The sequence below is a fragment of the Molossus molossus genome, unplaced genomic scaffold (genome assembly GCF_014108415.1).
Source record: "Molossus molossus isolate mMolMol1 unplaced genomic scaffold, mMolMol1.p scaffold_m16_p_10, whole genome shotgun sequence".
Classification (NCBI taxonomy): Eukaryota; Metazoa; Chordata; class Mammalia; order Chiroptera; family Molossidae; genus Molossus; species Molossus molossus.
Genome location: NW_023425345.1, coordinates 61,530,439 through 61,555,459, shown reverse-complemented (window position 1 = coordinate 61,555,459; position 25,021 = coordinate 61,530,439). Strand labels below are relative to the sequence as shown.

The following is a 25,021-nucleotide window of genomic DNA, read 5'->3' as shown; positions in this document are numbered from 1 at the left end:
AACTGACTACCATAAGAGGACATATAAAAAGACTCCAGTTTAGGAAAGAAAAGTGGCCCCAAACTTCTGTGCCAAATCTCCAAAAAAATTGCCATGCTCACAAAATATTCTACAGTGGGTGGACCAGTGACTTAACAAAATGTAAGTTGTTTCTAAAAAAGTTTTTATGCAATATGACTATACTGGGGATGAATGGAGGGAGCACCTAAGAAAAGAAAAATATTAGCATTACATTTATATACATAAAGCCAAGATTTTATCTTCACTTATTTTTCCACAAGAAACTTTTTAAGGAGATATTCAGTATAGGCCTTCCTTCTCTCTATTGTTCCTAACAAAATTACAGAGTATGTCATGATAAAATAGTTTCCTTTGCATGCTATTTATGAGCAGCAAACTCTACTTGTTTTTCTAAATAAGGTTTATATAGCCGTACCCATTTACTTATATATTGTCTATGGCTACTTTCTTGCTACAACAGCATAGCTGACTAGTAGTGACAGACTGTATGGTTTACAAGCCTAAAATATTTCTTATCTGGCTCTTAAGAAAATAGTTTTCTGCCCTGGCCAGTTTGGCTCAGCAGTTAGAGCGACCTCCCGCGGACCAGAGAGTCCCGGGTTCAGTTCCCACTAAGGGCATGTACCTCGGTTGTGGTTTGGCCCCAGTTGGGGTCGTGTGGGTGGCAGCCACTTGATGTGTCTCTCTCACACCAATGTTTCTCTCTCTCTCTTCTTCCCTCCCTCTCTCTCTCTCCCTCCCACTCTATCTGAGGATGAATGCAAAAATGTCCTCGGGTAAGGATAAAAAAAAGAAAATAGTTTTGATTACTACAGAGAAATGAAGATGAAGAAGGGAAGAGAACTTAAAAAATATAGCCCAGCCGGTGTGGCTCAGTGGATTGAGTGTCGTCCCATGGACTGAGAGGTCCCAGTTCGATTCCGAGTCAGGTCACATGCCCAGATTCCAGGCTCGATCCCCAGTAGGAGGCGTGTAGGAGGCAAACAATTGATGTTTCTCTCACACAACGATGTTTCTCTCTCTTCCTTCCCCTCTCTCTAAAAGAATCACTAAAAACATATTTAGTAAAATAAATAAATATTTCCTTTAAAAATATATATAGATATATATCATTCTTTGTGATCTGCTGTGACCTCTTGTAAAAAATAGCTCACAGCGAAAACAAAATCAGCAAATACAGAGCTCTACATAAGTTACTGAGAAAGTGATGGTTGAGAAAAGAATCCTATAAAGCTGCTTATTCAACAATATTTTAAAGGCTAAAGCAGTTCTCTTTAACAATTTTTTTAAAATTGATTTTGAGAGAGAGGAAGGAAGAGGGAGAGAGAGACAGAAACACCGATGAGAGAGATCATCGACTGGCCACCCCCTGCATGCCCCTCACTGGGGACCAGACCCACAACCTGGGTCTGTGCCCTGACCGGGAATCGAACTAGCAACCTCTTGATGCATGGGTTATGCTTAACCACTGAGCCACACTGGCCGGGCTAAAGCAGTTCCCTTTAGAATTAAAAAAAAAAAGGTAGAAGGCAAATTATTCACATCCACTTTAGATCACCAATCAAATAAAACTCATTTTTCAAAAATATCACTTAGTGTCTCAGAATAATTCATTGCTATACTATTATGTGCTAAAATTAACAATAACAATACATTAAAAGCAAAATGAGTCACGATGGTTAATATAAGCCTTCATTAGTGTCTTTAATCCAAAGAATATAAAGCATTTTACATGTTTCCATTTCTATTAAATTCTATTGCCTTCATAATGTGTAAGAGGATGTTCAAGTATTTTTTAAAAGTCAGTCTAAAATGAAATCAATCCACACACAAAAATCTGTGATCTTTCCACTGAACTCTACTATCACTCATTTCTCTGCAAATCAAGAGTTCTACAAACTTACCGAAACAGATCCAGGTTACTATATTTCTCAAACCCAGGTTTAAAGAAGGACGCAATAAATTTCCGCAAAAATGGAAGAAGATTATCCCCTTGATTCTATTTTAAAAAGAGGAAGGAGGAATGCACATTAGGCTTACAATGTTTAATTAAAATCTTTCAAGGGTGTAAAATCCCCTAAAAAAAAATTCACTAATTAGTTTTCTTGAGTAGGTGGGGGTAGATATAACTTCTATATTCAGCGTTCTAAATTAAATTCAACTAACCATTAAACAGCCTGACACCCAATACACCACAGTCTCAAGTTGCAGCCACCAAAATTACCTATTAAATGTTTCGCACTGTGCTAGGTGTTGGAGCTCCAAATCTGAGTAAGACATGGTCCTTGCCCTCAAGGAGTTCTTAACATAGTATATATAAAGCAGCTATAAATAAAATTACAAAGTAATTTAAAAAGTGTAATAGGGCATTATAAAGCAGAAAGAGAAGAAATATCTAACATAGTTTGCAAAGGGCAAAAGGACCAGAAAAAGCTTACTGGAGAGGCTGATACCTAAACAGCTTAAGAAATTGTGAAACATAAAAACATCATATTTAAACATTCTAAGTCATTTCATTATTACCTGCAAGATGAAGAATTTGCACGTATGATAAAAAACCTCTGCATTCTGAGGATTTTTTTCAAATGCAGTAAGCCACACTGCCCTGGCTTTGTCGTGTTGATTTGTTTGCAAATATAAAGCAACAAGGGCTTCCAACAACTGGCAGTTCATGGGACAAGATTCCAATAAACATTTACAAAGTTCTACTGCAGGTTCATACCTTAACAAGAAAAAAACATGTCTATACACATTTTAAAAATCACCTTTTAACACAAGGTTAACTGCTTGTCAATTAAGTTTTACCTCTCTAGCAGCTGGTGCAGAGCAAGCATATTTGTGTAAAGTGGAACACAGACCTCTATTCTTTCCTCAACAGTAAGACTCTCGTCTGTGCAAGCTTTCACCGCATCTATCCAAAAATATCACAATAACATAAATTAAATATAAAATGAATATGTAACTGTTCTTTTTTTTTTTTTAATCCTCACCCAAGGACATTTTTCCACTTTTTGTTCAGATAGAGTGGGAGGGTGAGAGAAAAAGAGAAAGAGAGAGTAACATCGACGTGAAAAGGACACAGAGAGTGATTGCCTCCCACACAACCTAACCAGAGCCGGAAACAAACTGCAACCAAGGTACATGCCCTTAGCGGGAACCAAACCCGGGTCTCTCTGGACTACAGGCCAACGCTCTAATCGCTGAGCCAAACCGGTCAGGGCTGTAACTGTTCTTTAATGCTAAAGACCAATAGAAGATGGCCTATCCCTTTGCCTGACCATCATCTTATACTGAATGCCTGGCTTTTACCCAAAGGAAGCATTTCAGATTACCTCCAAACTCCTAAAATTCAATTTCTTACTCTCACTTTCCTGGTAAAAATAAAACCACCCAATATGAGCTCTTGCATCTACCAATGTTTTCACTTAAACAAATGTCCCTACATTTATCTATCCTAAATTCCTTAAAACTGATCTAAAATCAAAATTTAAAAATCAAGAATGAATTACCTTTTCTTCCTCTGACCACTTCAAGAGGCCTTGATGACTGCTGTCATACAGCCATTTAAATGTCTCCCCCTAAACTAGATTCTTTGCTTATTCCTTCAAAATACACTTCCTCCTTGTAAAGAATGCTTTATTTGACCAGACTACTTCTTAGAGAACAGTACCATGTTTTACTTTGCACAACTGTCACCATTTCCTCCTTGGCCAGTGGTAGTATGACTCCATCTACCAAAGGGTAGATATTCAGAATTTAAAAGTGAATGCCATTCTGAAACTGCACCTTTGAAGTTCACTTACAGGATCTTTTTTTTTAAATCCTTACCCGAAGACATTTTTTCGTTTTTTGTTCAGATAGAGTGGGAGAAAGAGAGGAAGAGAGAGAGAGAAACATCGACGTGAAAGGGACACATCGAGTGGTTGCCACCCGTACGACCCAACCAGGGCCGAGGACAAACTGCAACCGAGGTACATGCCCTTAGCGGGAACCAAACCCGGGTCTCTCTGGACCACAGGCCAACGCTCTAACCGCTGAGCCAAAATGGCCAGGGCACAGGATCTTAACTAAACAAACCTAAAAGCCTATCTCTACATTCATTTTATTTGATTAGCATTTGATAATGTTCTTCCTCTTCTTTTTAATTTCTTCTTGACTCTGCTTCTAACAGTTTATATTTTCTCTTGGTCTCATTCACTGACTCTCTTCTCCCTTTTACTCCTTACTGCTATACTTTTAAATCTCTACTTCCTCAAAGGAAATATCTCATAGCTTCAACTACTGAATAATCTACTGAGTGAGTACATTACAAACTGCAAAGCACCTTATAATACAGTAACTTCTATGCTAACTTCCCAAACCATTTCTGTATCCATAATTGTCCACTTAAGGTCCACTTCCTTATCTTCCTTATTTTCTTCTGCCAACAGGCATTTCTAATTGGATGACCAATTACCATTCAAAAATACGACTCTTACTACCAAAATCAGTCTTCCCAATTTACCGGTTTTCTATTAATGCACTTTCCTTTTCCCAGTCTCAAGACCTCAGGGTCTTTGATTCATCTGTGATGATTTCTTATCTTCTTCCTTGATATTTAATCTGTCTCCTGCATCTCTATGGGTTAACTTCAAATGTCCTTAATAAATACTCTCTTTCCCAGATTACTATTTTTGTGCCTCAGTTATGACAATGAGTTTCTGGTTGATTTTCCTACCTGTGGCATCTCATTTCTCTTTAGCACATTTTTTTTCTTTCTTAAAGAACCTCTATTGCCATCAAGTCTTAATATACTTACAAAGCGCTTGAAAATTTGGTATCATTCCACTAACGAGTTAATTCCTACTATTCTCCAGCACAAAACTCCCACTTTAATAAGGACTCTTCCACCCTGGTCAGTTTGGCTCAGCAGTTAGAGCATTGGCCTGCAGACCAGAGAGTCCTGGGTTCAGTTCCTGCTAAGGGCACATACCTCGGTTGCAGTTTGTCCCCAGCCCTGGTTAGGGTCGTATGGGTGGCAACCAGTCGATGTGTCTCTGTCACATCGATGCTTCTCTGCCCCCAGCTCTATCTGAAGATAAATGCAAAAGTGTCCTCAGGTGAGGAAATAAATACTCTTCCTTCTTATAATTTCTCTTCAAATCCAATGTACCAATTTCTATCTACTTATCGATTTTTGTTTACTTAGCCTCTCTTAACAGGAATGTCCTATTTTTCCTTCCTTTCTTCATTGGTTTATTCAATAAACATTTATACAAAGCACTTAGTACACAGCCAGATAGTATAGGCCCTTGGAAAATATAGAGCTAAGACAAAGGTCCTATCTTTGAAGAGGCCCACTATGTCACTTCATAGTTGAGCCTCAAAATCCAGCTCTAAGTCCTAATTCTTCTATAAAGACTTCCCTGATTATACCAACCTACAGTAACCTCTTCCCTTTGGGTTTATAGCCTACACCATACAATTATATCAATCACAGATCCTAATCTCTTCTATACGCATAGAATTTAGACTATATACTAATGCTCAGTTATTGGGCCTCATCATTAATAATTATGTCAAATGTACAGATTATCTTCTGACTAGACTATATACCTTCTTAGTAAGAAGAAATGGGCTTTATACCTCATATGTGTCCCACAGCAAATACATTATTTAGTATATAGTAACAATCAAATTCATTGATTGATGGATCAAATATTAATTACTTGAAAAAATAAAATATAATCTTTAACTTTCACCTGATGAACTTTTAAAAAGGAATTACTTGATTCTGTAGTTCAATCAACTCATAAACCTATATAATCTACTTATCCAGCTAACATCCTTTGCCATAATCAGAAACATTGATTATGTAGTGTAGTCCAGTTCCTAGCCTTCACAGATGCCAATGCCCATCTTTGCTGATTCAATCCTTAATCTTTGAGACATTTATATAATAAAATATACAACTACAACTTGCAGTATGTAAATCTGTTCCACTTAATTATGAAGAACCATAATAAGGGATAAGTTGATGTTCTAAAAATAATTTATAAACATTTATACTTACCTTCAAAAACTGCTAACAACATATCAGGATTAGTCTTTACATCTTGAACTGTTTGCCATGGCATTATAAATGGTTCTGTGTTAACAATTCTTGAAGGATTGGCATTAGATGGATCATAAAATTTTGAAGGAAGACCATTGAATTCAATAAGATGTATGTAGGCCAGCCATGCCAAACATCGATCACTTATTTTAAGGTATTCAGATACTATTCCATCATTAGCTGATTTCAATGCATTCTAGGTAAATAAAAAAATAATCTCAGTGTTTTTTAAAATAATGGCTCCTATTTCTAAGATTCAAATGTAAAGGCAACAAAGAATAAAACAGTTGTATTTCTGTATTTCTTTGGAGTGGTTCTTAAATACCTAAGTTAAAATTTTGAAAGCCATCAATTTTTTTAATCACAAACTTTCTAGATTATCAATACTAAATTAACAATCTCTACTATGCTAAGGTTCATAACATAAAGAAAAAAGATTAAATTTATTTGAACATTTTAACTGTCTTGTTATTCAAAATCTATTAAGATAAAGAGAAAATAGTAAAAACAAACAAAAAATACTCTGCACCCATATAGAAGATTTTCACAATGAACTAATTTTTACCTTATTGTTTGAATACTGAAGTTTATTCTGGTGGGTACTGGACATATATTATTTTCACCTGAACCTCATAAACACTCTAAAGAAGGTATTATCCCCACTAAGCAAACGAGAAAACAATCATAAACTTATTCAATTTCACACAACTTTAGTAAGTGGTAAAACAAGGATTCAGACCTGGAGCCCATGTTATCATTGAACAAAACCACCTATAATGTTTTAGACCTTTTGAAAATTCTCTGCAAAGTATAATTAAATGCTACAGTAACTATTTACCTGTAAAAGTGCAAGTGCACTTTGGGATCTTCCAGTAAATATGTGCAGTTGAACTCTAAATAAAAGAGCCTCTAAAAGCTGAAAGGACAGAACATCTGATGCTTCCTGCTTAGCTGCTCCCATCAGAAACTCCACCATTCTCTCACATACGTAATCCTTTTCTTCAAAGGTGCTTTCTAGGTGCAGAAACTGACCAAAGAGGTTTCATACAATTAATCCTGATCCATGAGAATAAACTGTGTAACTACAGATTTTTCACATTTCATTAACAAACTGTCTCATAGCCTGAGGAATAGGGTAGACCCAGAAACATGGAAGTAGGGTACAGACTGACAATTCCCAGAAGAAGGGGGGGAGTGGGGAGGGAAGAGATAAACCACAGAACTTATATGCATGTATGCATAACCAATGGACACGAACAACAAAGCTGGGGATGGGGCGGGGGGGATGGGGAGGAGGGTGTCAATGGGGTAAAAAAGGAGAAACATCTGCAACAAAAAAAAAATTAAAAAATAAATAAAATTAAAAAAAAAAAGAAACTGTCTCATATTAAATCTTCAATTTCTACAAAAAGGATCATTATAAATATAAACAAATTCATCTCCAGTACTGTAACCTAGATTTCCCCTTCTACCACAAGCTGGAAAGTGAAATCAGAGGAACACTAGAACAATACTGAAGTACTCTCAGAATTATCACTGAAACAATTCTATCTCTCCTTTCCTTGAATCAACAGGTAAATGACAGCAAGATCACGATGTAGCTCCAAAAGCTCATGTTTATGATCACATGATGACATACAATTTGCATTAATTACTAAGGTATGTGACTGTACAAAAATTTTGAAAATAGCATTTATATTAGAACTATGTGGCAAAATAAATAATTTAAGAGACTTAATCAAGAAAATTAAAGGCCCTTTAAAGACCAAACAACTTTAAGGAAAAAATATTACACCCTAAAAATCTTGTGGTGATTGATAGCATTAACTTTGGTATAAGGCTCCAGGTCAAAAATCAACCATATTTCACTGTCCACATCTATTCAGCACTTGTGTTAGTTAAGAGTTTGTGTGGCAAGTTCATTTATTAAGGGACACCATGTTATACAAATCTATTTGTTCTGAATTTCAGGTACCAAGAAAATGATAGATCTGACAGTGACTGATTTATCTAAAAGTTTATCTGAATCTAATAGCTTCTGAGTTTAGCTAGTAAAAGTTCAGATACTAATAAATATTTATTTTACAAGTGGATTAATTATAATTTTATATTTAAACCTGAGCAGAAAACATCCCATTCTCTCAGAGAATGAGGAAGAATCTATTTTTTCACCAAGTCTTTATATCTTGGCAAGGTTCAACATTAGTAGGAACTACAGATTATTTTCATAAATAATGAGGACAGATAATATATTATTTCTTGGCATTCATGGAACATCTTACATGCATAAGAAATTCGAACAAAAAATTCGAAAAAAAAAAAATTTGTTTTCAGATGCTTTGCACAAAATTCACTTAACTTTGCCCAAACTAAAACTGCTTAAGAGCCCTGGCAGGGTGACTCAGCTGGCTGGAGTAGAATCCCATAAACCAAAAAGTTACAGGTTCAGTCCTTGGTCAGGCTGCAAACAAGAGGCAATCAATCGATGTCTCTGTCTATGTCTCTCTCCCCCCTTCTTCTCTCTCTAAATATCAATAAAAACATATCCTTGGGTGAGGGTTAATAATAATAATTTTTAAAAAACTGCTTAAGAATAGGTAAGTATAAAATGTTTATATTTTTTCCTTACCAACAAAGTTAACAACAAAAATCACCTCTTCATTAAATTTTTTTTTTCTTATTTAGTCTAAATTAATCCAGAGAAATGGTTTTGAGGTTACTGGACACCAAAAATAAAGGTATTATATCTATATACAAATAAAGCGTATGATATGTTAAGCTACATATCAATATTTAAGATGATCCAGAGTTATGAACTCACACACACATGCACACAAGGGACTATGTTATCTTTTCTACTCACAGTCCAAAAACTTTGATAATCGGGAGCATATTCAACAGCTGTTTCACACATTTCCTGCACCTCCTCCTTGGTTCCTCTTTTAGAAAACAATCTGAGGTAATGGCACCAAATTTCTGGATTGTCTTTGTTGTTTTCCAAAGCCCGTGCCAGAACATTTAAAGCAGAATCCAAGGACTCTGAACATAGCCTACATGTAAAAGAAAAGCAGGAACATTTTATTTTAATGTTTGAAAATACTTTTAAACTGGGCTAATCTACTGAATCAATTTTTAAATTTAATTTTCTACTAGAACCTACCAAGAAACTAGTCACCTATGACAAAGAGAGGTAGATTAGGATTTTCAGTCACATCTGTTCAAAAAGGTACTGATTTCCCATAGACCCAACAATTCCTTTTTAAGTGGATGCTCAGTTAGCATTTACCAGCTAAAACCACTGTGTTATAAAACCACTGAATTATCAACTTCAAATGTGCTTTATGTCCACACTCAGCAATACCTTTTATGATTTACATTGGTCTGGGAATGGGAAAAGTTAAACAATTCTCCCTCAAGGCCAGATACTGCCAGCACAAAATATCAAAGCTTTTAATATAATAGTTCTTTTCAACGGTCAAGGGCTTGCTATCTCTCAAAGAAGATAATTGTCTCTCGTGATCCTATTCATAAAATAATGTACAGTTCTTTGGCCTTCACTCAGTAAATGAGTCAGAAAAGAAAACACTGTAACTTATCCCATTAACATATAAATGACACACAGGGCAAGTTAAATAAGCACCATATTCTGGTATGTGAGGTGTATGCTGCCTTATTTTAAAAGCTTTTATACCAAGTTCTAAGATAGACAGAGTAGCCTGTTTTAAAAAAATATATTATTTTAAAATTATGATAATTTATTTCTGGTAACAAAAAATTATTTCTACTAAAACTGCCAAAAGGTAGGAGTTACAAAGTACATTTATGCAAGAGGAGCTGTCATTTGTGAAATTAGTAACTATTTCTTTATTTGCATACATGTAATATAACACTACATGCAGAAAAAAAGGCAATTCAGCAGAGTTTAGAGGATCTTAGACAAGCTTTAAATCTCCAAATGAAGAGTAAAAATTTAATCTGTTCCACTACTTCTTGTTTAAAAACCCAATAATCCTTATACCACTCAGAATTTACTGTTTTTAATAATCCTACTTTGAAATAAGAGCCCATTAGAGTTAAAAACTATAGTTAATTTATTACCTATACAGTGAGCCGTGCACACAATTCAAGATCTAATCTTAAATATTTTCTAGTAGCTTTTAAACAATAAAGTGCTTTTGGCTCTGTCAAAAAACAAAGGCTCCATTGATACTAGGAAGGAAACATGATTACCACAGAAGAAATGAACCTCAAACACAAAAACACAAATGTGTAACAGTTTACACAAAGATTAGAAGCTGACCTACCCTTCATTTTGATTCAAGTACTTATATGCAAGCTTAAGCCAAAGTTGTACATGAGAAGGATTTTCAAGCACACTTGCTTCTAAATTAGCAATGTCATCGGTCTCATTTGTAAAGTATCTGACATCATCTGGAGTCACAACTGTATCCAAAGCTGGAACTTTTATTCTGTTCTCTGGCTGAAAGGCTATAAAAAGATATCATTAGTTTCATACTTTCTCTTACCCACAGACACAGGAAATAAACAACTAGCCTCATCTTAAAAATAATCTAAAAATTTAAAGATTCTAATGACACACAGTAGCTCATAGCTTTAAGGTAGAGCAATAATATAATTTATTGTCCAAAGCAGGACACTTCTAAGCGTGAAAGGCAGTGTTACTAAAAATTATGCCAGAACAAGCTAGGACTCTGCTGGGCCAAACGGAAGTATGATCTCCCTACTTTAAGTTAAGTGCTATCATCTGAATATTCACACATTTATCAAATTTAAAGAAAAAGTTATAATTTATGAAGACGGTTTATTTCACATCTAAATTAGAGAAAACGCGTTACATTAATGTAAATAAGCAAAAGAGAACATACACCTATCAGGTATTTGCTAATCTACAAACAGTAAACAATTAAATTATATGAATTTGAGATTATAATGCAAAATGTGCTTGACAAAAGAGTCACTCATTCACATTACTCTGTTCAATCGTTTACTCATTTGGTAAGCCTACTTACTGCATGTCAGAACACATAGGCTCAAAGATGAAATAAAACAGAACATATGCCCTCAAAAAGACACAGGTTAGGCAGTAGTGTGACACTGTCATGATTACCAAGGATGCTTGGTATTTGCAGGACCATGAATATAAAACACCCCACAATGTAAGGGGCAGTCCTGCACAATGGAGAACTTAAATGCCAAATGGCATAACTGTTATTTAAAAATAGAAATAGCCTGGCTCAGTGGTTGAGCGCTGACCCATGCACCAGGAGGTCGCTGGTCCAATTCCTGGTCAGGGCACATGCCCAGGTTGTGGGCCAAATTCCCAGTGGGGGACATGTAGGAGGTGGCCAATCGATGTTCTCTCAAATAGATGTTTCTATCTCTCTCTCCCTCTCCCTTCCTCTCTCTAAAATCAATAAAGAAAAAAAAAAATTTAAATAGAAAAAAACAATTATAAAAACTAGGCTAGTAGATACACCAAAAGATTAGTAAAGTAGAACACCACAGTTTAATGACTCTGGATCTTAAATTACTTCTTACCATACTTAATTGGTCCTGTAGACTGTTCCTCATCACTACTGAAACTATTCTCTGAAGTAGGTTTTCTCCAAAACTTTGGCTTCCACTTTCTTTTATCTTTGTAGGTTGTAAATGGAGGTGCTAAAGTAGACAGAAGACTGTTAGTTGATACACGTAGTTCTTTATAGTTTTGAAGGCTACCCAAATAACACTCAAAAAGAGCTAAATTTATTCTATTGTGTTAGAAATGACACACATACACATATATTTTATATTGAGAACATAATACCAAAAACCTTGTCATAAAGGAATTACAATATCCTTTTGGGAGAGTGAGAGGGAGACATATATACTCACTATGGCCTTTACTTTCGTTGATATTGCTAACAAGAAGAACAGCCATCTGGTCCATTGACATTCGATCTTTGTTTATTCCAAAAAGTTTCTCGACATATTTTTCTGAAATTAGACCAATGCTATCTTCATAAAAAGTATTAAAAACATGGATTTCAGAGAGGAGGCTAATTAAAGAGTATAGAGTAAAGAATAGTTAAAGAGAAGTATATGGTGATAGTCAAAAACACTTATGGCTTCCAGAGGGCAAGGCCTACATTTTCTTCACTACTATGGCAAATCTTATCATCATGCATCCAATTCGGGCTGAAAGATGTATGTATTTCTGGAAACAAACTAAACAAGTGAAAATATAAGTCCCAAATTGGGAATGATTAGATTCAGTGACTTTATAATCACTCTGGGTTGTGATAACACTAAATTTAATAAACACCAATTCCCTCACTTTCAAAAGATTTGTTTTAATATCTGGCACTAAAGCTGGGAAAAGCTTAGTAATATTTACTCATAACGTCTGACAATGATCTATGCTTCCTAAAATGTCAGTATATCAAGTCATCTTTATCTCATTTTAGAATCTGAAACTACAGACATCTTAAATTTCCAACTCACCTTTATTTTTGAAAAATGTAATAAAAATAAGTCTATTTAAAAATCATTACTAAATCATCTCTATACAAGTGTTTATATATTCTTCTAAATAAACTGTTTACATTAGCTCTGTCCAAAGAACTTTTTGCAATGACAGAAATGTCTTATATCTGCACTGTTTTATTGTTAAGCACTTATCACTGCTGAGCTACTGAATTCAATAGTGACTATTAAGCACCTGAAAGGTGGCTACTGTGACTTTGATGGAGTACATTTTAATTTTAATTCAATTAAATTTGAATAGCAACATAATGACTAGTGACTACTATACTGAACAGAGCAGATCTAGATAAAGTGTTATATAGATGAATGTATTGAATTATGATAGCAATTAAAAGATGTCAAGAAACTGAACATGACATTTTTAAATTGCCTAAATTCAAATTTTCACTTGGGGAACAAGAAGAGGTTTTTTTTTATTCCTCATCCAGGGTTATTTTTCCATTGATTTTCAGATAGAGTGGAAGGAAGGGAGGGGGAGAGAGAGAAACATTGATGTGAGAAAGACACACTGATTGATGCCTCCCGCATGACCCCAACCAGAGCTGGGGATCGAACCACAACCAAGGTACATGCCCTTGACTGGAATCGAACCCATGATTCTTTGGTCTGCAGGCCAACGCTCTATAATCACTGAGCAAAACCAGCCAGGGCAAGAGGTTTTTAATAACCTGCTGCAGTAGCAATTTCTTCATCAGTGCTTGTCTCTGAACAACCAATCAAAGACAGATTATATGACAGAATGTCCTGGAATAGCTGTTTTCGGCTAAGCGTGTAGTCTTGTATATGCTGCCTAAAGTAAAATGACAAAACAGAAAAGGTAATCATGTACGTAATCAAAGCCCAAATAACCAAGACTGTCTTTTAAATGATAAAATGTTCACAAATTAAAACTACTCACCACTGACAATCATCATCATTACATGTTCCTGTTAAATCAAAACGGCAGAAACACTGATCTGGTTCAATCATATTACTGTATGATATTGAGCTTAGGGGAAGTTTCTCCTTGGTTCGATAATATGGACTAAATCTAAGGAGAAGAGAGGTGGACATATTATGCTCCATAAACATACCCAAGAAAAATTGTAAATTTTTTATCTTTCCTTCCCAACTAAAATTTCCGTACTTTGAGCATACTATTATCTAATTACTTAATAACAACATTAACTAAAAAGAAAACACAGAATATCAAGTGATAGGGACAAACTACTTTGATACCTAGAACCTAAAATATCTGAAATAGAAACCAAAAACCAAAAAACTCTGTATTTTAAAAGTAGTATTTTCAGCCTAGCCGGTGTGGCTCAGTGGTGAGCATCAATCCATGGACCAAGAGGTCACCAGTTCAATTCCCAGTCAGGGCATATGCCCGGGTCGAGGGCTTAATCCCCAGTGGGGTACACATAGGAAGCGGATGATCCATGTGTCTCTCTCATCAATGGTTCTATGTTTCGCTCCCTCTCCCTTCCTCTCTCTCTAAAAATCAATAAAAATACATTTTTTAAAAAAAGCAGTATTTTCATACTACATAATAAATGCTATATAATATTGGTATTTCTTACACATGTTACCAGCCAACAAAAATATTAGGGAAAAAAGTCTATACTACCCAGTAAGCGCTTTACAATTTTATAATTCAATTATACTCATTTAACAGTCTCACAACTTCTAGAAGTCTAAAAACAAAGACAACCTCCCACAAAGTTAATGGGAGAGCATAATTGCCAATGATATATCAGATAAGGGGTTAACCTCCCATATAGAGTACTCATACAAATCAACAAAAAGAAGACAAAGAATCCAATTAAAAAATGGGCAGATGATCTAAATAGCCTACTCTCCAAACAGGACATACAAATTGCCAAGAGGAATATGAAAAATTGCTCAATATCACTAATCATCAGAGAGATGCAAATTCAAATGACTATGAGGTATCACCTCACACCTGCCAGAATGGCTGCCATCAACAAATCACCAAACAAGTGTTGGTGAGGATATGGAGAAAACGAGACTCTGGTACACTGTTGGTGGGAATGCAGACTGGTGCAACCACTATGGAAAACAATATGGTGTTTCCTTAAAAAATTAAAAATTGAACTCCATTTGATCCAGTGATCCCACTTCTAGGAATATATCCTAAGAAGCCTGAAACACCAATCAGAAAGAATATATGTACCCCTATGTTCATAGCAGCACTATTTACAATTGCTAAGATCTAGAAACAGCCCAAGTGTCCATCAATGAATGAGTGGGTAATAAAGCTGTGGTACATATACACAATAGAATACTATGCAGCTATAAGAAAGAAAAATCTCTTAATCTTTGAGATGACCTGGAGAGTATTAAGCTAAGCGAAATAAGCCAGTCAAAGACAAGTATCGCATGATCTCACTTATTTGTGGAATATAATGAACAAAATTAGGTGATGAACAAAATAGACCCAGAGACACGGAAGTAGGGTTCAGACTGACAAACTTCAGAGGGGGGTTTGGGGAGAGATAAACCAAAGAATTTATGCTTATAAGCATAGCCAATGGACATAGACAACAATGCTGGGGTGGCTGAAGGGAACAGGAGTCAATGGCAGAATAAGGAGAAACATCTGTAACAAAAATAAATTATTTAAATGATAAAAAATAATAAAATAAAAATAAATAAATAAATAAAAGAACAAGTTCATTTTTCAGTGACCATGATTCATTTTTTGCCATTATCATCAAATACTCAAAGTTAAGATATCAAAAACAGGAGTAATCCTAAAACTCAAGTTCCTTGATTCTTTTATACCTGTAGGACTTAAAAACTAGAAGAGGGCTGTGGTAGGGACTAAAAGGACATGGCTTCACTTCTGTTGCTTTATTCTGTGCTGTCACAAAATCTATATCCACAGAAATCTCCTGCAAAACAAAACAATAATTTCATAAGGCAAATAAGGCTAGGGTGAATTCTACATTTTAAAAAATATATGAAACGTTCAGTTACCTGACCATGCAAAACCTTTTCGGTAATGCCTGTGGTGGTTTTTAAAATCAGTTGTTTTAAGCTGTCAGCTTTTAAATATAATTTTTGCAATTCACCAATTTTTAAACCTAGAAAAAGTTCTGGTTTTTCTACCATGTTCTTAGGTTTGTTTAAGCATTCTTTGTTAGGTGTATCAGTGTGCTTAAGGTTAGGTTTGGTAAAAGAATTAGACTCTAAGAAGGATCTTCTTCGTTCCCTGTTTGAACCAGATAAAATTTCATCATCAGCATCATTTTCCTCAGTGTCCAGACTTAATTTATCTTGAGTCAGATCATGAAGTGAGGGTTGAGGTAAAGAAAATTCAGGTTCCTCTTCCACAACTGGAGTGATATTTTGTTGTTCCCTTGCTTTAAGGGCCCGAGCTTCTTTTAGTTTCTGAATTTTCAAAGCATATTCATATTCTAGCTTTTGTAACCGTCTTTTTTCCATGGCAATTAGTTCTGCTGAATGCTTTCTTGGACTTGATACTGGAGAATTGTCCAGTCTCATTATTTTGTTTGGCTGAGGGGGAAAATGATATAAATATTTTATATTGCTATGATTTTATAAACAATTTTTGGTAAGGTAATTGTGCTATCCCTACAATACAATGCCAACATTATAAAACTAAATAACAAGAATAAAAGTTTTACAAGTCTCCAACAGTTTTGCTAGTTAATCTATGATCTACAGAAAAACAAAGACAAAATAAACAAGGTTACAAAAACAAGGTGTCATTTGAAAAACAAAGCTCTAATCTTATTCTCTTTGAATATGCAGGAACAAACTTGAGTTATTTTATATACCTCTTATCCTCAAAACTATCATAAACACTTTCTGCTTTCCAAAAATAAAATATTTCTACAAAGAACTTACTCCAAGGCGATCTTGCTCCAGTTTACGTTTTCCTATTTCTTTACTAGCCACTGCCTTTGCTCGAGCAAGCTCTTCTCCATACTTCAGAGTCAAAGCCTTTTTAACTGTAACACGCTGTTGTACTTTGTGAATCTGAAAATATAGGATAATTCTGAAAATGTAAATGTAAACCTTAGAAGAGAAAATAACTTATTTTTAACACAGCAGCTTTAGGGTATGCAACTGAAAATAGAAATATTCCAATAGTACATCTCAAGGGAGAACATTATTTTATGAAAAATTTGGCCCATAGCCCTGGCTGCTTTTTCTCAGTGGTTAGAGCGTCGGCCTGAAGACCGAAAGGTCTTGGGTACAATTCCAGTCAAGGGCATGTACCAGGGCTGCAGGTTCAATCCCTGGTACTGGTGGGGGCACTCTCAGGAGGTAACCAATCAATGTGTCTCTTTCATATCGATGTTTCTTGCCCCCCTCCCCCAATCCCTCCCTTCCACTCTCTCTAAAAGTCAATGGAAAAAATATCCTTGGGTGAGGATTAATAACAACAAAAAAAGAACATTATGCCCTGGCCGATTTTGCTCAGTGGTTAGAGCGTTGGCCCCTGGACCAGAGAAACCCGGGCTCAGTTCCCACTAAGGGCACGTACCTCGGTTGCAGTTTGTCCCAGGTCCCGGTTGGGGCTGTGTGGGTGACAACCAGTCAATATGTCCCTCACATCAATGTCTCTCTCTCTCTCTCTCTCCCCCTCCCAGCTCTATCTGAAGTTAAATGCAAAAATGTCCTTGGGTGAGGGTAAAAAAAATTTTTTTTAAAAGAACATTACTTGTTCCTGAAGCTTCTTCAAAAATATTTTGTTGACGCTGAGTATTTTCTCTGTTGCTTGAAGCTGTTCTGTAAGTTTTGCAATCTTTGTTTCAGCATTTCGAACAGATTCTTTCTTCTTAGCCTCCTGCTGTACTAGATTCTTTAAAACAGATTCATCTTTCATCAACAGAATCCTAATTAAAGAGCAAGAAATTCCCAATTAATCTTTTTCTAAACTAATGGACTAACACTATCGAAATAAAAATTTTCAAAGCAGTAGTTCATTTTTAAATATATATTTAAGATATACAGGAGAGCATTTAAAAAGATAAATACTTTCACCCTGGCCAGTTTGGCTCAGTGATTAGAGCGTCAGCCTGCGGTCCAGAGAGACCCGGGTTCGGTTCCTGCTAAGGGCATGTACCTCGGTTGAAGTTTGTCCCCGGCCCTGGTTGGGTCATGCGGGAGGCAGCCACTCGATCTGTCCCTTTCACGTCGATGTTTCTCTCTCTCCCTCCCACTCTATCTGAACAAAAAGTGGAAAAATGTCCTCGGGGGAGGATAAAAAAAAAAAATTAAATTAAAAGAAAAAGATAAATACTTTCATATTCATCAGTCACAAAGGTATTCAAAATAGACATTGTTACATTTTTATGGGTCTGATCTTTTTTTTAAAAAAAAATCATTTAAATCTAAGTAATGTGAATTACACTTGAAAAGTTAATAATAAATGTTTAATATTGGCTGCATCTGACCCTGTATGACTTCTGAAAAATGAGAACTTAAGGCAGAAAACTGCTATGTTTAGCTTCATTTATAATGCTAATAAACATACAAATAAACATCTAATAAATATAATCAGGCATGTTTAATTAACTTACAAATCTCGAACTCATTTTATCTAAAGCAGGCATGGAAGGGGAAAAGTCTAATTTTTAAACAATATGCAGATAAAAGTTTAGAACTGAGAAGTAACGCAGGACAAAAGATAAATTTATAAATGTAAACTTTCATCTTTTTTTTTATCCTCACCCGAGGACATTTTTTTCCATTTTTTGTTCAGACAGAGTTGGAGAGAGAGAGAGAGAGAGAGAGAGAGAGAGAGAGAGAGAGAGAGAAACATCGATGTGAAAGGGACACGAGTGGCTGCCACCACCACGACCCAACCAGGGCCGCGGACAAACTGCAACCGAGGTACGTGCCCTTAGTGGGAACCGAACCCAGGTCTCTCTGGACCGCAGGCCGACACTCTAACTGCTGAGCCAAACCGGCCAGGACAACTTTCATCTTTTCAACTGCTAACTATTATGATTAAAAATAATAATAAAGTATCCTTCCCAGAAATACCATATTTCAACAATCACAACAAGTAACATCTAGAATAAATCATAAAGACAGACAGCAAGACAAAAAAAAATTTTTTAAACCTTTTCATTTGTGCCCTGGCCAGCTTTGCTCAGCGGTTAGGGCATTAGCCCACAGAACAAAGAGTCAAGGGTTTGATTCCGAAAGTCAAGGGCATGTACCTCAGTTGTGGTTCGATCCCCACCCCTGGTTGGGGTTGTGTGGGAGGCAACCATGTGCCTCTCTCGCACTGATGTTCCTCTCTTCCCCTCACTCCCGCCCCCACTCTATCTGAAGATAAACAGAAAAATATCCTCAAGTGAGGATTTAAAAAACAAACAAACAACTTTTCATTTGTTAAGAAAGTTATTAAAGAAATAAAATCTAAACAAATCTAACTTAATCTCTTATTTTTAAAACAAACACAATACAACTTCTCACTGATAATTTTAGAAATGTATGACCATTATGATATTTCATCTATAAAGCACATTTTTCAGATCTCTAATATTAAGATGTGTCTCAACATTATGGCAAATCATAGTTAACCTAGCAGCATGTTTTCTTTCTTAGTAACGTATAAAATAATGACACGTCCTAGAAGTAATAAAATATGGTAGCACAGACAAATATCAATTCAAAACTGAAGACACATTTGTAAGGACTATTTTAAATGTATTCTATTTTGGTTCAGAATACTTAATCTCTAACGTCTAATTCATAAACTGAGAACAGAACATAGTGTTATATACTTAATATAAAAACTTCTATAGTCACTACCTCCTTGAGATATCTGTGCTACATTGTAAAACAATCCAAATTACATTCTTTTTTATAATATAAAAAAATAAATAAGACTACCAAGGTGGCTGTAATGTTAAAAACGAGGCTGTAGTGCTCGCTTCGGCAGCACATATACTAAAAACGAGGCTGTAAATTTCCACCCTTTTTACCTTAATTAACTCTAGATAAACATTTGAAGCTTGTTTTAAAAATCATTAAATTATTTATATATTATTATTAATGATTTTTCAACATTAAGAGTTAATTCATCACTGTAATCATTTTTTACTACCAAGATTTAAATGTTAAGAACTGGTTAGTAAGTTACAAAAACAGGAAGAATCTTAATATCTTTGCACAAAACCTCCCCCCTTATATTTTTAAATCTAAAAGGGGACTTGCAGAGAACAAAGCTCAGAAATGTTGATGTTATCTAAAACCATTTTGCTCTCTATCAATTAATAATATCAGGGTATTTGGAAAAATGTCTATCCATAAAATGATATAATTATTTCTATCAAATATATGCCAGTGGCCCTCATCACAAGAAAAAATTTTATAACTACGTGTGGGGACAGATGTTAACTAGACACACTGTGGTGATCATTTCACAATACATACAAAATATCAAATTATTACGTTGTACACTTAAAAATAAGTTACAAGTTGCCCTGGCTGGTTTGCTCAGTGGTTAGAGCACTGGCCTATGGACCAAAGAGTCGTGGGTTTGGTTCCAGTCAAGGGAACATACCTCAGTTGGGGTCAATCCCTGGCCCTGGTTGGGGTCATGCAGGAGGCAACCAGTCGTTATCTCTCTCTCTCTCTCTCTCTCTCTCTCTCTCTCTCTCCCCCCCCCCCCTCCCTCCCTCCCTCCCTCCCACTCTGTCTGAAAAATCAATGGAAAAATATCTTGGAGTGAAGGTTTAAAAAAAAAAGTTACATATGAATTATACCCCAATAAAATAACCTTAAAATATGCAATGCATTCAAATTCTATCATTCAATATATTCATTTCATCTTGTGAGGATTTACATGTGTTCACAAAATTCTGAAACACCATTTGAACAACACAGTAATTTCACAAAACATATAAGAGAGTGGTTCTCAACCTTCCTAATGCCGTGACCCTTTAATACAGTTCCTCATGTTGTATGTGGGTCATTGGAAATACGTGTTTTCTGATGGTCATAGGCAATCCCTGTGAAAGGGTCGTTCAACCCCCAAAGCGGTTGCGACCCAATGATGTAAGAAGTTTATGTTCTTGAACTTTATATTCACACTTTATAACAACACCATATTTCACCATGTGTCTTATTGCACAAACTAGGTAATAACTATTTCCAACTATCAAGTCCACCTTTAACAATAAAAATATGCCTCCAAAGAAGGTATTTCAAAAATCATGCCAGAAATTTTAAAGATTCCAAATAATCCATGTATAAGTCTGAAGGAAAAAACTTCTTTGAAGTCTTAATATTTTTTAAAAATATGTTTTTATTGATTTTTTAGAGAGAAGAAGGGCGAGAGAGAGAGAATCATTGATGTGAGAGAGAGACCTTGATCAGTTGCCTTATGCATGCCCCCTACTGGGAATCAAGCCCAAAACCCAGGCATGTGCCCTGACTGGGAATCAAACCCAGACCTCTCAGTCCATGAGATGATGCTCAATTCACTGAACCACACCACCCAGGTTGAAGTCTTAGTATTTTTATTTAAACATTAATACTATTATTTAATGTAAATGTATAATTCACCAAAATGATAACCTTATAAAGTTCTATCAAGTATAAAAAAATTTGTAATCATATAGTGTTGTTAGTATTGACATATACCACAAAAAGATAGCCCTCTAACATAGGAACATTAGATAGATGTAGTATTTAAATAAGATAATGAGGCTCACCTATGTTTTTTAAGTTTTGCTTCTGCATCTGAAACCTGCTTAGTAACCATTGCTATTCTGCCAATCCCATCAATTTCCATGTCAGAGTTTGCTGGAGATGATGAGCTCGTCTTCAGCTGATCTGATTTAATCAAACGCTGTTTTTCCCGACTAAATTAATAAAGACAGATGAATTATACCAAAGAATAAACTGAAATTATTTTTCTTTGAATGTTTTCTATTTCATAACATAAAGTAAAAATATTAATCATATTAATAATGATGACCAATATGCATGACCCAAGATGGCTTTCAAAGTTAATAATGTAGCTCGCCTTTATATTAGCTTTTCTCTATTTCTAAGCTGTTTTAATCTCAGTGCATCACTGTAATCAAGTCTACAGATGATCATCTGGCTCTCTCTCCTGTGTGAGTTATAAAAATATTAACTCTGCATCTTGAATAAAATCACCTACTATTCATTTCAAAATGCCAATAAACTGTATATAGACTTAAGAACTGAAAACAGCACATACTTTAAAGCTGATTATATAAAATGCCACTTACTTGGCAATCTCTTCCTTTAACAATCGGTATTCAATCTTCTTTTCTTCAGGCAAAGCTTCAGGTGTTCGCATGGGATCATTTTCTTTTTCAGATTTCGGAGGTACTTTCGGTTTTGAAGCTTGCTAGAAAGCATGTGAAGTCAACCAGATCAACAGCTTTCACTTATTTCACACTAAGACATTGATTTTACATTGCAACCTAGTGTGCATTTATATATTTAGAAATAGCCATCATCATTATTTTCTATTCCTTTTTTAAATTAAATTTACTGGGGTAACACTGGTTAATAACATACAATTTCCAGGTATAATTCAACATCTGCATACTCTACTGGATGTTCACCACACAAAGTCTAGTTCCCATCCGTTACCATATATATTTGACCCTCTTTACCCACTTTGCCCTCTCCCAGCTAGTTGTTAACCACCAAATTAATTATATACTCTACTAAGTAGTCAAGACCTACAGTTTGAAAATAATTGTACTAAATCATATCTAAACAGCTGCTGCAGTAAGAATAGGGATAAACGTTGCACTTAGAACATACACTTTAATAAAAACTATTTTCTGGTAATATAACACAATTTCAAAACAGTAAATTTCCTTGGTACAGAAGACAATTATCCACTATTTTGAAAACAGGACTAATTAATTGGAAATAAAATTAAAGGAGATCAATAGCTAAATCTATCTAAATTTATACATGCTTCATTATATTATACAAAGTCCTAATAATACAAATAAAGTATACCCATAATTTGATATATTAAAAAAGGAAACTTTAATGATTGTCAATAAATTATCTTTCTTTTTACCTTTCATTATTGCACTCACCTCGGCAGTTCGCCTTGCTTCTTTAATCATAGACTCCAATCCACCAAAAACACTATTTGTTGATTTGGAAGCCTCTCCATCAGATTCACTGTCATCTGAATCATTCAGTGTTACAACCACTGATTTATGCTTTGGAAGCTGCAAAGACAATATATTTGCTACCCTTAATGACAAAAGTATCTCTATTCTTTTCTTGGCTCTACCACAATTAGCTGCATGGCCTTGAACAAGTCACTTAACCTCTTCAAATTGCAATCCATAAAAATAATGGACTCCAAGCAGACAGTCAACGGTTCCTTCTAGTTACATTGCATAACTGACTTTGTCCCACTTTAGCAATACTGGTTACATGCCAAAAACATACAACATTCTATACTCTCCGTCTTTAAAGACACTGCTATGATCACCTTCTTCATTAAGTTTTATTTTTTCCAACTTTCTATAAAAAACCATAATGCCATCTTAAATTAACCTTTACAACAAAGATAAAAACTAGTAATTCTAGCCCTGGCCGGTTTTGCTCAGTGGTTGGAACATCGACCTGTGGACCAGAGAGTCCCAGATTCGGTTCCCACTAGGGGCACGTACCAAAAAATAAAAATAAAAATATTAAAAAAAAAACAACTAATAATTCTAAATAATTATTTTAAAAACTTTTTGGCTTTTGCAGTTATATATAGAGGGTAAGTGACCAAAGTTGGTTTATCTAACAGAGGCAAGATCTCAACTTCACTTTGCCCCATTTATTTTACTTTGAAGGCATTAGAAAATAAGGCAGCCCTGGCCAGTTTGGCTCAGTAGTTAGAGTGTCGGCCTGCGGTCCAGAGAGACCTGGGTTCGGTGTCCGCTAAGGGCGCGTACCGCGGTTGCAGTTTGTCCCCGGCCCTGGTTGGTTGTGCGGGTGGCAGCTACTCGATGTGTCCCTTTCACGTCGATGTTTTTCTCTCTCTCTTCCTCTCTCTCCCTCCCACTCTATCAGACCAAAAAAATGGAAAAATGTCCTCGAGTGAGGATAAAAAAAAAAAGAAAACAAGGCAAGAAAACAAGAACTGTCATTTCAATATCCTTAATCAACATCATAAATAAATTCTTACAGCACAGTCATTAATTGGAAAAATATGAGCAAAGTATAAACAAATACAGGAAAAATAAAAATACACAATTTGCTAAAAGTAACTCTAGGCCAAATGGACCAATTTATATAGGAAGATATTGAGGAAATGGCAAAGGAAACCCTATCACTCTGATGAAAATAATGCTTCCCCCAAAACATTATCATAAAAGCCACCATTTTACTATTAATAAAAAATAAATTTATATTTACATATGAGTTTATATGTGCATATAAATAAACAAGGAGGTGAGGAATGAGATAGTGAAACTGCATACAAATCTCTCACAGGCTGCTTGAATAACAGTAAGATTAAACATTTTGTTTGTTTTTTTACCGAGATCACAGTTCGTGGAAGACGAGGTCCTCTGTGAAACTTTGGATTCTGTATCCTAGGCTGAGATACTGTATTAATACTGACTATTGACAGATTGCTTCTTGGCACAGGCTGTGAATTGTTCAGAGCTGGAGGTGAAGGTGGCTCACTATTACTAGATGTTTCCTAAATAGGAAAGAGACAGATAGAAACACTTTCAAAACAAGAAATTTCTGTCATCTTTTAAAATCTTAACAAAATATTGAAAAATGTCCTTGGGTGAGGATAAAAAAAAAAAAATCTTGAGCAAGTTAGTACCAGACTACCAGACTTCTCCCTATTTTATAAAAGCCCAATGAATTCAAAATAAGCTAAAAGAGTAGGGCTATCTAAATCTTAAGCTCATGAGCACCACCTAGCGGTTTGGGTATTTAAATTACCTCTGGCTTAAAAGCTCTTTTATTTGCTAGAGATTTAAGGAGTTCTTCTCGAAGCAGCATTTCTTCCTCCTCTTCCTCATCTGCAAAAGGTGGTTTTGGAGGCTGTTCTGGATCTTCAGGTGGGAGAGGTGGTAAAGGTGGTACAGGAGGTAGAGGTTCAAGAGAAACACACAAGCCTTCCACATAAGGCTGGCTCAAAAGTGGCAAAGACTAGTTATTTTTAAAAAGAAAAAATATTAATTACAATGCAAATTTTACCAATTCCAAATGTTTATCTGTGGAGCATCATTAAATTAGAAAAAAGTTTTGTGCTATTATTTTATCTAAAAGCATAATAAGAATACTGTAAATCTCAAAAACTATCCCACAATTCAATATTCAGCCATAAAAGGTGTAATTTTTGCA

At 35.3% G+C, this 25,021-nt stretch overlaps 1 protein-coding gene across 7 annotated transcripts in view; it reads right to left on the bottom strand.

The window, feature by feature from the left end:
- The window catches only part of ZFC3H1 (zinc finger C3H1-type containing), a 61,788-nt gene that overhangs the window by 9,502 nt on the left and 27,265 nt on the right, over positions 1 to 25,021 (bottom strand). For 5 of the 7 annotated variants that reach the window (XM_036250732.1, XM_036250733.1, XM_036250734.1 and 2 more), the window contains 20 exons: positions 24,617 to 24,826; positions 24,198 to 24,362; positions 22,750 to 22,887; positions 21,916 to 22,037; positions 21,370 to 21,519; positions 17,358 to 17,532; positions 16,538 to 16,669; positions 15,644 to 16,183; positions 15,449 to 15,558; positions 13,560 to 13,691; positions 13,330 to 13,451; positions 12,011 to 12,112; positions 11,675 to 11,794; positions 10,420 to 10,603; positions 8,979 to 9,165; positions 6,954 to 7,142; positions 6,074 to 6,311; positions 2,827 to 2,932; positions 2,545 to 2,743; positions 1,926 to 2,020 (listed from right to left, as the gene is read on the bottom strand). In XM_036250732.1, coding sequence (XP_036106625.1) covers positions 1,926 to 2,020; positions 2,545 to 2,743; positions 2,827 to 2,932; positions 6,074 to 6,311; positions 6,954 to 7,142; positions 8,979 to 9,165; positions 10,420 to 10,603; positions 11,675 to 11,794; positions 12,011 to 12,112; positions 13,330 to 13,451; positions 13,560 to 13,691; positions 15,449 to 15,558; positions 15,644 to 16,183; positions 16,538 to 16,669; positions 17,358 to 17,532; positions 21,370 to 21,519; positions 21,916 to 22,037; positions 22,750 to 22,887; positions 24,198 to 24,362; positions 24,617 to 24,826 — 3,416 coding nt within the window. Of the gene's footprint in view, positions 1 to 1,925; positions 2,021 to 2,245; positions 2,347 to 2,544; positions 2,744 to 2,826; positions 2,933 to 6,073; positions 6,312 to 6,953; positions 7,143 to 8,978; positions 9,166 to 10,419; positions 10,604 to 11,674; positions 11,795 to 12,010; positions 12,113 to 13,329; positions 13,452 to 13,559; positions 13,692 to 15,448; positions 15,559 to 15,643; positions 16,184 to 16,537; positions 16,670 to 17,357; positions 17,533 to 21,369; positions 21,520 to 21,915; positions 22,038 to 22,749; positions 22,888 to 24,197; positions 24,363 to 24,616; positions 24,827 to 25,021 lie in introns of all 7 variants that reach the window. The other 2 variants (XR_004958262.1, XR_004958263.1) reach the window with 2 other exon arrangements.